The 16,482-nt window shown below is 37.8% G+C and overlaps 1 protein-coding gene across 4 annotated transcripts in view; it reads left to right on the top strand.

Moving 5' to 3' along the window:
* The window catches only part of ATP10D (ATPase phospholipid transporting 10D (putative)), a 108,772-nt gene that overhangs the window by 33,205 nt on the left and 59,085 nt on the right, over positions 1-16,482 (top strand). For all 4 annotated transcript variants that reach the window (XR_006964262.1, XM_047090820.1, XM_047090822.1 and 1 more), the window contains 2 exons: positions 13,495-13,699; positions 15,709-15,794. Coding sequence is in view for 3 of the 4 variants with exons in the window: in XM_047090820.1 (XP_046946776.1) it covers positions 13,495-13,699; positions 15,709-15,794 (291 nt within the window). In the remaining variant the exon portion in view is untranslated. The remainder of the gene's footprint in view (positions 1-13,494; positions 13,700-15,708; positions 15,795-16,482) is intronic.

Consider the following 16,482-nt stretch of genomic DNA (forward strand, 5'->3'; position numbering starts at 1 on the left):
GTGAACTTCTGTGATTTTTGAGTAGAAGTACCACTGATAGAAGTAGGGAGCATTACATTCACCTTAGGGGTAGGATGAGTTGGAAATGAGAGCAAGACAGGCATCCAAGTGGAAATGCCCCCCAGGCAAACAGGAACATAGTGCAGAAGTTCTGGAAGGAAGGAAAAGCTATGATAAGAAATGACAAAGTCATCAGTCTGTGTAGAGATGATTTTGAAGTGAGGAGTTGGACTTAAAGCCCTAAGAGAAAACAGATGAAGAGCTGAAAGGCTGAGCTTTGAGCCCAGAGGTAGGCAAGCACTTCTCAGCTCCTTGAGCAGACTTTCCAGGTTCCTTTGGGCAGATGTTGCCACTCCTTCTTCTGACATCTCAGAGCATTTGGTACATTTCTTGGATTGACGTTAGTGTTCTTACGTAGACTCTAAGTTTTTAGATTGTAATTCTAAATTTGTCAGACTAGAGATTCTGTTCTAGTTACCACGTCTGAATAAGAGACATGTAGGTTCAAAAGTCTAGTTTTATAATAAAAAGCAGTACATTTTGAACAAATTTTAGGCTCTTTTGGCTGACCAAAAGTTCAACCAGATGACATAATTTTTGTTGTTGTTTAGTTTCGGGAGAAAAAGAACTCAAAGACTTGTCCTCATGGAATTGTCTTTAATTTTATGTGAGCCACAGAGGAAATAGTTAGGCTGCTCTGATAAAGTGATACTTAAGCTAAAACCTGTGGGATTCTGAATTGCGTTCGTTATTAGAATTCTCCAGTGACTTTCTCAATATTTGTTTTAAAGATCTAGAAACAAAACAAAACAAATAACTTTTTTTTTCTCCTTTGTAAGATGATGTGACTTGTACTTAGATAAGGGAAAATTTGGTCTGTGTTTTTTTTTTCTTATACTCTTGTCTATTTAAAGCGAACCAGGAAAAACTGTTGTATTGTGTAGAAAACTGAGAATAACAGTAAAAGCTCATGGTTTTTATTTTAAAGTCATGAGTGTTTTACTAAAACATTGGTATGAATCATTTGATGGTATTTGAGTCTTTATCATATGCCAAGGATAGACAGGTGGTGTTGATACAACCTTACCCTTAAAAACTAACTGCAAGAAACAGTATTTTAGAATGATTATATGATGAGCAATGAATCGAGATTTTGACCAATTTTAAGATTACCCAGAGTCCCAAATTTAGCAAACAGGAAGAATGCTTCTTATAAGTATTTTTTAAATACAAGTTATTGTATATAAATAATTACTGACTTTAAGTGGTAGTTTAAAGTTGATAACATGTGTTTGTTTGCTTTTCTTTTAAAAAAAATTTTTTTTTAATGTTTGTTTATTTTTGAGAGAGGGAGACAGAGAGCAAGCAAGGAAGGGGCAGAGAGAGAGGGAGACACAGAATTCAAAGCAGGCTCCAGGCTCTGAGCTGTCAACACAGAGCCTGATGTGGGGCTTGAACTCATGAACTATGAGACCATGACCTGGGCTGAAGTTGGATGCTCAACTGACTGAGCCACCAGGCACCCCTGTTTGCTTTTCTAACTTGTTCTAAATAAACTGTAATTCTGATTTTCTCAGTTAGTAGCTGGATTACTTTAGGCACACTCCATAAGCTAGCGGAACCCCAGTTCCCTTCATTAGGAATCTAATAGTAATAAAACAGTAAGCAATAAACTCAGCCCTTTCTAAGTCCTAAGTAAAGGTTCGCCATTATGATCATTTTTGTAGGCTAGTAATAACTACTAGCTACAGTTGTCACATTATTAAGTCATTTAATCAACATCTGAGAACTCCTTAGGACACTGTTTTGTAAATATTAAAATTGCCTAGTGGGAGACCTGGTATGATTTTTTTCTAAGGTGTCCTTTTGGACATAGTCCACATCTATTTTAGATAATTTGCATACAAATTTAAAGATAAGATGCACTATTCTATTTAATTGTTTATAGTCTATCCCAAGATGCCATTTTGTGATTGCATTTCAAAGTAGAATTAGGTAATTTTCTTTTTGTCTATTATTTTATGTAATTTTATTTTGTTTGGTGTTGCAGAAGAAATACTGCTTACCTTTTCCCCCCTCCCCTCACATTGTTCTTGGAACAAATTATAAGGATATAAAGAAATAAAAGTAGGCTCTAAGATCATGCCTTGTTGATTTAGACATGCTAACAACTTAAATTCCCATGAAATACAAAGGCATTACTTTAGAGAACAAATTATTCCTCAGCAAAATTAAGGTGAAGGTGGGAGCCATTAAATTGTACAAGCTTCTGGAAGAAGCATATTAACATTTTTGTGCAGATAATTTGATTCTTGTTTGTAATATGTGGTCTTTCACATGGTGCTTGTCTTTGGGCAAGTATCTTGGGAAATAACAAACACTAATATAGAAATTAAACATTTAAACTTTATTATACCTCAATTAAGTTGGAATTAGCTATTATGGAAAACCTAACTTTCATAAGATTGCCTTTAAAATAGCAGCCGTGTATAAGGTATTAAGATTTGTTTCAAGAGAATAGAAGTGTGTCAAAAACAAAACTACTGAAACCCAAGTGTTCAGGTGCCCAAGCTAGACCCCTGGAAATTGCCCCAGAGTCTCCCCCATTTCAGCTAGTCAGCAGCAGTCCTGAGGACCTGCTCTCTAGTGATTTCTTCTGACTTGAGCCTACGGTGTGCTTTGAGAAATCTGCCACCAGATTATCTCGGCTTGGTCTCCGGGAACCACCCAATAGTGACCATCACAAATTGCAGGGCCACGGATCTGTTGGTGGTAAAATCTGTCATGATCCTGTGGAAGACTGTGCAATCCGAGGAGCTGCCTGACTGCTTATTTTCTTACATCACAATTAAAGATGCTATCATGAAGATGGCAGCATAGGAGGATGCTGGGCTCACCGCGTCCTGCTGATCGCTTAGATTCCACCCACATCTTCCTAAATTACCCAGAAAACCACCAGAAGACTAGCAGAATGGACTCTCCAGAGCCAAGCGTAGACAAGAGGCCCACGGAGGAGGGTCTGCCTCCCTCCCGGTGCTACAGGGCCCCTCCCGCAAGGGATCACCGACAGCAAAGCAAGCTAAGCCTGCCCCTCCCGCCCTTGTGCACCTTGCAGATCCACCCCAGCTAATATGCCAGATCCCCAGGACCACAAGTCTGGCAGTGTGCAAGTAGCCCAGACAGGGGCCACACCACTCCACAGTGAGTCCTGCCCCTGGGAGAGGAGAAGGTAAGGTACACACCAGTCTGATGATGGCCCCAGCGGTGGGCTGGGGGCACACATCGAGTCTGACTGCGGCCCTGCCCACCAACACAAGTTACTCTGTACAGTACAGGGGAAGTGCCCTGTAGTTTGGAGCCACCTCAGAGACTACCCAAAATGATGAAATGAAAGAACTCTCCTCAAAAGAAACTCCAGAAAGTACGACAGCTAACAAATTGATCAAAAACAATTCAAGCAATATAACGGAACCAGAATTTAGACTAATAGTCATAAAATTAATCACTGGGCTTGAAAAAAGTATAGAGGACAGCAGAGAATCTATTGCTACAGAGATCAAGGGACTAAGGAATAGTCAGGAGGAGCTAAAAATGCTATAAATGAGGTGCAAAATAAAATGGAGGCGACCACAGCTCTTATTGAAGAGGCAGAGGAGAGAATAGGTGAATTAGAAGATAAAATTATGGAAAAAGAGGAAGCTGAGAAAAAGAGATAAAAAAAAAATCCAGGAGTATGAGGGGAGAATTAGAGAACTAAGTGATGCAATCAAATGGAACAATACCCATATAATAGGAATTCCAGAAGAGGAAGAGAGAGAGAAAGGGGCTGAAGGTGTACTTGAACAAGTCATAGTTGAGAACTTCCCTGATCTGGGGAAGGAAAAAGGCATTGAAATCCAAGAGGCACAGAGAACTCCTTTCAGACGTAACTTGAATCGATCTTCTGCACAATATATCATAGTGAAACTGGCAAAATACAAGGATAAAGAGAAAATTCTGAAAGCAGCTAGGGTTAAACAGACTCTAACCTACAAAGGGAGACCCATAAGACTAGTGCAGACCTATCTACTGAAACTTGGCAGGCCAGAAAGGAATGGCAGGAATTCTTCAGTGTGATGCACAGAAAAAATATGCAGCCAAGAATCCTTTATCCAGCAACTTTGTCACTCAGAATAGAAGGAGAGATAAAGGTCTTCTCAAACAAACAAAAACTGAAGGAATTTATCACCACTAAACCAGCCCTACAAGAGATCCTAAGGGGGATCCTGTGAGACAAAGTACCAGAGACATCACTACAAGCATGAAACCTACAGACATCACAATGACTCTAAACTCATATCTTTCAATAATAACACTGAATGTAAATGTACTAAATGCGCCAACCAAAAGACACAGGGTATCAGAATGGATAAAAACAAGACCCATCTGTTTGCCGTCTACAAGAGACTCATTTTAGACCTGAGGACACCTTCAGATTGAAAGTGAGGGGATGGAGAACTATCTGTCATGCTACTGGAAGTCAAAAGAAAGCTGGAGTAGCCATACTTATATCAGACAAAGTAGACTTTAAATTAAAGGCTGTAACAAGAGATAGAGAAGGAAATTATATAATAATTACAGGGACTACCCATCAGGAAGAGCTAACAATTGTAAATGTCTATGTGCCGAATACGGGAGCCCCCAAATATATAAAACAATCACAAACATAAGCAACCTTATTGATAAGAATGTGGTAATTGCAGGGTACTTTAATACCCCACTTACAACAATGGATAGATCATCTAGACACAGGATCAATAAAAAAACAAGGGCCCTGTTGGGATGAGCGCTGGGTGTTGTATGGAAACCAATTTGACAATAAATTTCATATATTGAAGAAAAAAAAAAAAACAAGGGCCCTGAATGATACATTGGATCAGATGGACTTGACAGATATATTTAGAACTCTGCATCCCAAAGCAACAGAATATACTTTCTTCTCGAGTGCACATGGAACATTCTCAAAGATAGGTCAGATACTGGGTCACAAAAGAGCTCTTTATAAGTATAAAAGAATTGAGATCATACCATGCACACTTTCAGATCACAATGCTATGAAACTTGAAATCAACCATAGGAAAAAGTCTGGAAAATCTCCAAAAGCATGGAGGTTAAAGAACACCCTACTAAAGAATGAATGGGTCAACCAGGCAATTAGAGAAGAAATTAAAAAATATATAGAAACAAATGAAAATGAAAATACAACAATCCAAATGCTTTGGGATGCAGCGAAGGCAGTCCTGAGAGGAAAATACATTGCAATCCAGGCCTATCTCAAGAAAAAAGAAAAATCCCAAATACAAAATCTAACAGCACACCTAAAGGAAATAGAAGCAGAGCAGCAAAGACACCCCAAACCCAGCAGAAGAAGAGAAATAATAAAGATCAGAGCAGAAATAAACAATATAGAATCTAAAAAAACTGTAGAACAGATCAACGAAACCAAGAGTTGGTTTTTTGAAAAAATAAACAAAATTGATAAACCTCTAGCCAGGCTTCTCAAAAAGAAAAGGGAGATGGCCCAAATAGATAAAATCATGAATGAAAATGGAATTATTACAACCAATCCCTCAGAAATATAAGCAATTATCAGGGAATACTATGAAAAATTATATGCCAACAAACTGGACAACCTGGAAGAAATGGACAAATTCCTAAACACCCACACACTTCCAAAACTCAATCAGGAGGAAATAGAAAGCTTGAACAGACCCATAACCAGCGAAGAAATTGAATCAGTCATCAAAAATCTCCCAACAAATAAGAGTCCAGGACCAGATGGCTTCCCAGGGGAGTTCTACCAGACGTTTAAAGCAGAGATAATACCTATCCTTCTCAAGCTGTTCCAAGAAATAGAAAGGGAAGGAAAACTTCCAGACTCATTCTATGAAGCCAGCATTACTTTGATTCCTAAACCAGACAGAGGCCCAGCAAAAAAAGAGAACTACAGGCCAATATCCCTGATGAATATGGATGCAAAAATTCTCAATAAGATACTAGCAAATTGCATTCAACAGCATGTAAAAAGAATTATTCACCATGATCAAGTGGGATTCATTCCTGGGCTGCAGGGCTGGTTCAACATTGGCAAATCAATCAATGTGATACATCACATTAACAAAAGAGAAGATAAGAACCATATGATCCTGTCAATCGATGCAGAAAAAGCATTTGACAAAATTCAGCATCCTTTCTTAATACAAACCCTCAAGAAAGTCGGGATAGAAGGAACCTACTTAAACATCATAAAAGCCATTTATGAAAGGCCCACAGCTAATATCATCCTCAATGGGGAAAAACTGAGAGCTTTCCCCCTGAGATCAGGAACACGACAGGGATGCCCACTCTCACTGCTGTTGTTTAACATAGTGTTGGAAGTGCTAGCATCAGCAATCAGACAACAAAAGGAAATCAAAGGCATCAAAATTGTCAAAGATGAAGTTAAGCTTTCACTTTTTGCAGATGACATGATATTATACGTGGAAAACCTGGTAGACTCCACCAAAAGTCTGCTAGAACTGATACATGAATTCAGCAAAGTCGCAGGATACAAAATCAATGTACAGAAATCAGTTGCATTCTTATACACTAATAATGAAGCAACAGAAAGACAAATAAGGAAACTGATCCCATTCACAATTGCACCAAGAATCCTAAAATACCTAGGAATAAACCTAACCAAAGATGTAAAAGATCTGTATGCTGAAAACTATAGAAAGCTTATGAAGGAAATTGAAGAAGATATAAAGAAATGGGAAAACATTCCATGCTCATGGGTTGGAAGAATAAATATTGTTAAAATGTCAATACTATCCAAAGCTATCTACACATTCGATGCAATCCCAATCAAAAATGCACCAGCATTCTTCTTGAAGCTAGAACAAGCAATCCTAAAATTTGTATGGAACCACAAAAGATCCTGAATAGCCAAAATAATATTGAAGAAGAAGACCAAAAAGGGAGGCATCACAATCCCAGACTTTAGCCTCTACTACAAAGCTGTCATCATCAAGACAGCATGGTATTGGCACAAAAACAGACACATAGACCAGTGGAATAGAATAGAGACTCCAGAATTGGACCCACAAAAGTATGGCCACCTAATCTTTGACAAAGCAGGAAAGAATATCCAATGGAAAAAAGTCTCTTTAACAAATGGTGCTGTGAGAACTGGACAGCAACATGCAGAAGAATGAAACTAGACCACTTTCTCACACCATTCACAAAAATAAACTCAAAATGGATAAAGGACCTGAATGTGAGACAGGAAACCATCAAAACCCTAGAGGAGAAAGCAGGAAAAAACCTCTCTGACCTCAGCCACAGCAATTTCTTACTTGACACATCTCCAAAGGCAAGGGAATTAAAAGCAAAAATGAACTATTGGGACCTCATAAAGATAGAAGCTTCTGCACTGCAAAGGAAACAATCAACAAAACTAAAAGGCAACCAATGGAATGGGAAAAGATACTTGCAAATGACACATCGGACAAAGGGCTAGTGTCCAAAATCTATAAAGAGCTCACCAAACTCCACACCCGAAAAGCAAATAATCCAGTGAAGAAATGGGCAGAAAACATGAATAGACACTTCTCTAACGAAGACACCCAGATGGCCAAGAGGCACATGAAAAGATGCTCAACGTCGTTCCTCATCAGGGAAATAGAAATCAAAACCACACTCAGATACCACCTCATGCCAGTCAGAATGGCTAAAATGAACAAATCAAGAGATGATAGATGCTGGAGAGGATGTGGAGAAATGGGAACCCTCTTGCACTGGTGGTGGGAATGAAAACTGGTGCAGCCCCTCTTGGAAAACAGTGTGGAGGTTCCTCAAAAAATAGATCTACCCTATGACCCAGCAATAGCACTGCTAGGAATTTACCCTAGGGATACAGGAGTGCTGAGGCATAGGGGCATTTGTACCCCAATGTTTATAGCAGCACTTTCAACAATGGCCAAATTATGGAAAGAGCCTAAATGTCTATCAACTGACGAATGGATAAAGAAATTGTGGTTTATGTACACAATGGAATACTACGTGGCAATGAGAAAGAATGAAATATGGCTCTTGTAGCAACGTGGATGGAACTGGAGAGTGTTATTCTAAGTGAAATAAGTCATACAGAGAAAGACAGAGACCATATGTTTTCACTCCTATGTGGATCCTGAGAAACTTAAGACCATGGGGGAGGGGAAGAAAAAAAAAAAGGGAGGGAGCCAAACCATAAGAGACTCTTAAAAGCTGAGAATAATCTGAGGGTTGGTGGGAGGTGGGAGGGAGGGGAGGGTGGGTGATGGGCACTGATTGAGGAGGGCACCTGTTGGGATGAGCACTGGGTGTTGTATGGAAACCAATTTGACAATAAATTTCATAGTAAAAAAATAAAAAAATAAAAAAATTAAAATATGAAAAAAACCTAATCACTCAACAAATTTGAGTGCCTACTCATTGTAAGCACTGAGAGATTTAGAGATTTAAACAAAAAATGGAAAAAAAGGTAAATACAATACCTTTCTTCCAGGAACCTACATTATTTTCTGATTTTGACAAATCACTGTGTTGGGGCAAATGGGTGGCTCAGTCAGTTAAGCATCCGACTTTGGCTCAGATCATGGTCCCATGGTTTGCAAGTTCAAGCCCCACATCAGGCTGTCTGCTGTCGGCACAGAGCCTGCTTTGGATCCTCTGTCTCCCTCTCTCTCTGCCCCTCCCCTGCATGCTCTCTCTCTCCCTCAAAAATAAATAAGCATTAAAAAATATATAATAAGAATGACTGTGTTGATTTTAGGAGTTTCAAAATAGTAATGTTAACATTTTAGGATTATCTCATAAATTTATAGGATTCCAGCAGTCTTAAAATGAGACTAAATATCAGTGACCTTCTAAAGTAATTAATCTTTTGTGTGATATTTTCTAAAGTGATGGTTCTTGAAATTCACTTTCTAAACCATTTTTTATTTGGCAGTCCTCAGTAAGTGACTATATATTTGGAGTGACGTCTCCTTCTTGAGAGGTGGGCCCTGGACCTATGGACCTTGTTTTAAGTCCCAGGACAAGTTTAGGAGCTGGGGGACCTTGAGAAGGTTACTTAACTTACCAAAACCAGTTTTTTCTAATTTGTAAAAGGTAGGGTAGGGGGCAGGGATCGTAATTCCTTCATAGTACTAACCACATAACATTGATACAAAAATTAAATCAGTTGGTGTGTATAAAGCATCTGATAAATTTTAGCTGCTGTTTATACAGTGATTATTTGATTATTGTAAATTTTTTAGTATTTTGTGGGAAAAATGCTACATCAAAGAGAAATACTCAGAATCCTCTGTTTAAATTTAAGTAAGAAATAGAAGTTTACATCCTCCACTCTTTCTTCTTACGTCTCCCCTTCCTCCCAACCCCCACTCCAGTGTAATCACTGCTGATAGTCCAGTGTGTTCTTCCCCACGTTTCCCATGCTTATGTAGCAGAGCTGTTTGATCTTGAACTCTTAGAGAAGCAGAATTGGGTCTAGGAGTTTGCCTGAAGGAGGGATTGTGAAGGCTATGTCCTGTCCAGTGACAGTGGTTCAGGAGCACAAGCAAACAACTAGATGCAACAAATTCTACTTGTGTATTCAGGCTGTGGGAGAAGAAGAAGGTCCTTTTACTAGTTTTAATTCTTGATTGGGTAAGGAAATACAGCCTCGTTTTGAGTCTCCCATGATGATAAATCTTCAGAGCTAGTTAAATGTGGTGAGCATTGTCACCAGCTTGCAGTTGGTTTCTCACACTGTGTTCTCTTGCCCTATGTCTTTGTACTCTGCCTAAGTACCCTGACTGATACACTGTTCCACTGTCTTCACCTCAGTCAGTCTTGATCATCCTACAAGAATCACCTCCTCCAGGACTAAACGCCCCAACGGTTGGCTTCCATAGTAGTAGTAGTAACCTGTACCTACAGACCTCTCTCTTAAGAAAGTACTGTTTGTGTCTCTTTTTCAAATTTCAACCATAACTTCAATAGGGTGGTGAACATATATTAACCATTTGTGTATTCTTAGCACCTAACATGGTGACTGACATAAATTAACATCAGTATATGTTTATTGATCTGAATGAGCTAGTTGTTGGGCAGATTAGCTATTTTTTTTTTGAAATCCTGGTGTTTACTCCAAATAGGGGACAATGAAGTTAATTCAGTTATGAAATTGGCTTCATTTGAATTTCGTTCCAATGTAGAATAAATAAACTTGTCCTTCAGAGGAATCCTACTTTTTATGTTTGAAAGAAAAATAAAAATCTTAACCCTAAGATTCAAGTCTGTCTTCTCTTCCTATCTTCACACTTCACAAATTCTTAGCAAATTTTCCTCATAGCTTTCCTCATAGAAAAAGTAGAGGTCGTTAAGCATGAATGTATGTATCCCAGATTCCTTTGTGCATCATTCACATTTATACCTACTTTCTTCAGACCTGAGATGAAGAATTAACTCATTTTATTATAATAGTAACCCTTCATCTGTGTTCTTTTTTTCCTTTTTTTTTTCAGTTTTTTAAAATGTTTTTATTTTTGAGAGAGAGAGAGAGAGGGGGAGAGAGAGAGCGAGCGAGCGAGAGAGAGAGCATGCGTGCATGCAAGAGTGGGAGGGGCAGAGAGAGGGAAACACAGAATCAAAAGAGGGCTCTGGGCTCTGAGCTGTCAGAGCCAATCTGGGGCTTGAACCCATGGACTATAACCTGACCGAGCCGAAGTTGTTTAACTGACTGAGCTACCCAGGTGCCCCCTTTCATCTGTGTTCTTAATCCTATTCCTTGTTCGTTCGTTCGTTCTTTCTTTCTTTCTTTCTTTCTTTCTTTCTTTCTTTCATTTTTTGAGAGAAAAAGCATGCATGCGTGTGCCGTAGGGGGGGGGGAGAGAGAGAGAATCTTAAGCAGGCTCCAGCGTGGAGCCCAACGGGGCCTTGATCTCACAACCATGAGATCCTGACCTGAGTCAAAAGCAAGAGTCAAGCATTTGACTGACTGAGCCACCCAGGCACTTCTGTTTCTTGTTGTTTCTTCAAAACCTCAACCACCTTTCCTACTCTGTGTTCTATCTTCTACCTTGCCTTTTCCATAGACTCCTTCCCAACAGCCCTTGTTCATGTCCAGTTCTCTCATCCTTTGTCCTTTGACTTACCTTTCATTGCAGTGGCTACTTTTACCCCTTATTCCTTTCAGAGGCTAAACGTGACATGCTCTACTTCTTCAACCTTCAGGCATTCTTAGGTTCATGGATGTCTTACTTTCTCATTCACACTCCCCAGCAACAATTTTACACCATCAGCCTTTTCCATAGTCAGCAGACATCGTAATAAATAAATGCTGTAGGAATGGCCCCTTTGCAGCTTCTTTTACTATGATGACTCCCTTTTTGAACTTTCCTTCTCCCTAGATTTCTGTGATATCGTTTTCTCTTGGGTCTCCTTCCACTTCTCTATCACCTTGACGTCTCTTTTCCTGAGGAATCTCATGTCCTTACCTGGTGTCTGACATAGGTTTCTGTGTACCTAGGACTTCCAAACTCACATCTGGAAATTCAGATCAGAACCCTCAAATTGCTGCACATCTTCAATTTATATCCCACTTCAGATAAAACCTTTCCAGTCTGAGTTTTTATTATCTGCCCTCTCATGTGACCAGTTGCTTCTAAAATTTGACACATGGCGAAAGGCACCATTCCTCATCCCATCAGGCAAGTTAGAAACCATAATGTCATCTTCTGTAACTTCTTTACATGTAGTAAGTCATGAAATATGGTGTACTAAGTCGTAAAACATGTACTAAGTAGAAAAACCCAAACATGTCTTGATTTAATCTTGTATTTATCTCTGTTGCTATTGCCTTAATTTTGATCATCTTCATTCTTCTCCTGAATTATTTTGATAACTTTACATTGTTGTTTTGTTTTGTTTTGTTTTGTTTTGTTTTGTTTTTTTTGGCCATTCCTACTCCAAATTAGCCTGACACCCAAAATCCATCCATTACTCTGTCACAGGAGTTAGCAAGTAGAGACAGTATCAAATCCTTCTTCTGGTGAACCTTGTGACTCCCCATTTTCTATGGAATGAAATCACTACTCTTAGAGTTGTAGGACTGAACCTTTGAAATATGACCCATGCCTGTGTTTTTGATCTTCTCTCTTACTTCCTTCCATGAAGAGTGAACTGGTGTATACAAACAGTAGGAAAAAAGGATGGTGCAAACCATTGATTTGCCTTTCTCCTTACACTAACCAACTCTTTAGGTAATTGAGGATTTCCTTTAGCTGGATTCAACCTGGTGCATTAGGTATTTGGGGGAAAAGCGTCCTGAAAACGTACTTCTTAGGTATCCTTTTAAGCTAAATATTTCTTGAGATAACGGATATAATTCCCTATAGCAGAAAGTGTACAAGCATTGGCCTAAGGTGGCATTTCTATTTGATCTGATGCATAATTTAGAATATAGCTGTCACTCAGGCCTCTTTGACAATGAATTTGAATATTTAGCTCTATAAATGTAATTGAAGAGAAATCTTTACTTTGGAAATAAGTGTATTTTTGTGACAATTACCAGTTGCATTGGTAGGCAATGGAGGAATGAGACAGACCTTCCTAATATTTATTGATAGCATTGTATATGAAATGCTGCTGAACTAGTCGATATGATGTTCTTTGATACAGATTTCCTCATTCTACTCTAAGGAAAATGCTTTGTGAAGCGTCATTCATGCTGGTTAGTATGAAAAGGCATGAGAAAAACTTTAACATAAAGCAGGGTATTTAAGGCAGACAATCTCAAATGATCTATCTTTCCTTTAAAATGAATATATAAATGGGAAAACTACACTTTTGAAAAGACTTAAAATTTGCCATTCTTCTTTCTAATGATCAGCTACAGCAGACTCATGACTGTTTATCAGTATTTCCATTAAGTGATAGTTAGAGGCGTTAATAGCAGTATAATGATTTTTAAAACGCTGAGTATTTTATTTCATTTTATTTTTTTATTTCATTTCCTTGATGTTTTCTTTCATTATTCATCCTATCCAAAGGATGGGAAGCTCCTTGAAAGTAGATGGTATGTCTTGTGCACTTGTGAGTTCTTGATACCTGACCACAGGGCAGCACACAGTAATTGCCTTATGCGTGAATAAACTTATCAAACGTTAGTTTTATTCCAGAATTACTCTCAAGCAGCTTAATAGTTCAAAAATCTCAAGGACTAAAGAGCTGAAAAATGTGTTTTAGTAACTAAATAACTAAATTTTCAGGTGAAGCAAATTCTGGAATTTAGGTTTTCTCTGGCTTCCGTTTTAGCATTTAATGGATTAAAATTCACCCCAAATGCTTAAAACATGCCTCAAATTATACACAAAACCTAAAAAATAAGATTATCTGTGTTTCTGTCTTAATATTCTCTTTAAACTTCCCTTCCTCCCCCAATGTTAGGAAAGAGAAAAAATATGTTGACCAATGCTGGAAAGACGTTGCTGTTGGGGACTTCATTCGCCTTTCCTGTAATGAGGTTATTCCTGCAGACATGGTCTTACTCTTTTCCACCGATCCAGATGGAATCTGTCACATTGAGACTTCGGGTCTCGATGGAGAGAGCAATTTAAAACAGAGGCAGGTGGTTCGGGGATATGCAGAGCAGGTAAATACTGTGTTCTCACTTGGTGACTTATTAACATTTTTCCTTTCAGAAGATGACCGAGCTCATTTTTCACAAAGACAGAAAATGAGATTTTTAAATTTATTTTTACCATTACAAAGTAGAAGCCCAGAGGGCTTAATCCATTTCCAGATATCCCTGGAAGTGTTTTATAGATAATAGGCTGTAATGACTTTGAAGTTCACACATTTTAGTCTGGCGATCCTATATTTTTTGGAACTGAATTAAAGGAAACTAACAATTATTTTGCACTTTGGAAAATTATTTTGCAATGGAAACGATCACCTTCTGTTCCTACAATGTATAATTGCATACATACCCAGACCTTTTGAGACTTGTGTAGTTTCTCATGCCACAGGGCTTCTAGACCCTTCACCACACTGTGGCGAGGGAAACAAGAACTGTGAAGTTCTGTGAACATGAGTTTGAATGAATTCTAGCTCTCCTATTACATTATTGTGTGGCCTTGGGCAAGTCACTTATTTTGTGCCTCAGTTTATCTTAAAATAGAAATGATGATGCCTGTCTCATAGCATTGCTGTGAGATGTAAATGAAGTAATGTATGTAAAAATATCATGTACATTGCTTAAATATTCGTTTCCCTTCCCTGTCTCTGGAAGCACTTGAGATGAAGGTTTTAAAAATTTAATAGTCTTTTTAAAACTGAACCATTAAGTCAGGTAACTGACTTAAACTGAACCATTAAGTTCGCAAACTAAAAAGTGTTTTAGCCAAATAAATGCCCTGATCTTTAGTAAGTTTCATGATATGATGTAACATTGGGCCGCCTTTCTATCTATGGATTTAATTTAGATCCTGTGATTGATAAGCCTCTCAGCTTTGCATTGTCACTTTTGTGAACATTTATATTACTAAGACGTTTGTAAAAATCTTGTACAACTTGAGATTCCATTATATACTACTAAGTACCTATTCTGAAGGTAACACCAGTTGATTAATCAGTACACTTTGGGATCAATTAAGGGTGAGTGCTCTGGAATCCCATGACCTAGATTATAATCCTGTTTCTAAACACCTCCTTGTGTGGAGACCTAGAGCAAATTACTGATCTCTCTGTGTCTCTTTCTTTATCTGTTAATTAGACCTAATTATAGCACCTACCTCATATTAAGAAATTAATATGTTTAAAGTACATAATAGAGATTCTACTACATCAAAAGAACTAAAAAATTAATGATTAGCAAATCAAATCATCTAATTATATAACTCATTTTCCATATGTTTTGCTGTGATACGTTAATACCTGATGAGATATATCAATGATAGTTTTTTTACTAGGCAAACATTCATATGAAAACAAGGAAATGAGATAAGGTTCCCATGGCTTATTCTTAGTGAATCCATGCCTGTGTTCTATAAAAACATTTTGTTTATTTGCTCACGGGTTTCATAAAGCATACTAAAATTACTATTTAATCCATTAGAGAATTTTGTCTGACGTCCAGATGCTGACGTCCAGCTTATTTTTAAATTTTTAAAGAAAATTTGCTGGGATAAATGCATAATGTGCTCCGAGTGTTCGCATACACATTTAATCTCCGAAAATCCCTACATGATAAAAGAATAACAACAAAGTATTTTCAGCTTTTCAGTGATTTCTGCATAAAGGAGTGTCTGCTGTATGAATAGAAGGTCTTCTCTGCAGAGAGTCCTGCATGGATTCTAGTGTATGAATAAGACCTTATAGATGTTTGTTAATGCTCCAGGAACATCCCCATCCCACATATTCATTTATGATTATGCCTCTACTGTTCTTCATTTTCTTTATTTGGGCAATTTGTGACCTAAATTTTGTAGCAAGAATGCATTAGTTTTATCTTAAGAGTTGGTGAAAGGATAAACACTTAAATATCAAGGGTTTAACTTTGAATTTTTCTTGTGTCATGATTTTAAAATATGTAGATATGTGTGTGTGTGTATATATATATATATATATATATATATATATATATATTTTGTTTGTTTTTAGGACTCTGAAGTTGATCCAGAGAAATTCTCCAGTAAGATAGAATGTGAAAGTCCAAACAATGACCTCAACAGATTCCGAGGCTACCTGTGAGTGATACATGACTTAACCTTCATTGGTATGAGTAGAATTATGTGTTGCAATTATATTTAATGCAATATTTTTTGTGTATGTATATCCAAGTTAAATCACCAAAGGCCATGTGTTTAGCCACCTATTAATTTGTCTTTATTTTAATAATCTGGTAAATATCATTACCTGGGTGTTGTATGAAAGCCAATTTGACAATAAACTATATTTAAAAAATAATAAAAAAATAAAAACCACAACAAAAGCTTGTTCTTAAAATAATCACAAAATCTCGGTCAGTGGTGTAAGAATGTTTTACATGAGCTCTGTATTAAGCTTAAGACATGTTGTTTGGAAGGAGGGGCCTTCACAGAACTGGCAACCTACGTGACATGAGAGGATAGTGTCCTCCTGCAGAATTAGAGTATCAAGTGGATATTTCTGGTTGGCAAAATTAGCCAAGGAATTGAAATGTGTAAGAAAAAGTATGGGAAGTCACAACAGTGTTCATTCTGGAGCCCTCGAGGCATCTATATCCCTTTTGCAAGGGCAGCTAGAATTTGGTGTCTTACCTAATTTCAGCCACTTAAGTGCTTTATGCCTTGAACCAAGTTATTTACTCTTTTTGATCCTCAGTTCCCTGATTTTTAAGAGGAGAGGAGACAATCAGATCTACTTCATAGTAGTGATCTTATGAGAGAATGGTAA

This window comes from Lynx rufus, unplaced genomic scaffold, assembly GCF_022079265.1.
Source record: "Lynx rufus isolate CCGP_SWC_20201006 ecotype Redwood Valley unplaced genomic scaffold, mLynRuf1.p SCAF_3, whole genome shotgun sequence".
NCBI lineage: Eukaryota > Metazoa > Chordata > Mammalia > Carnivora > Felidae > Lynx > Lynx rufus.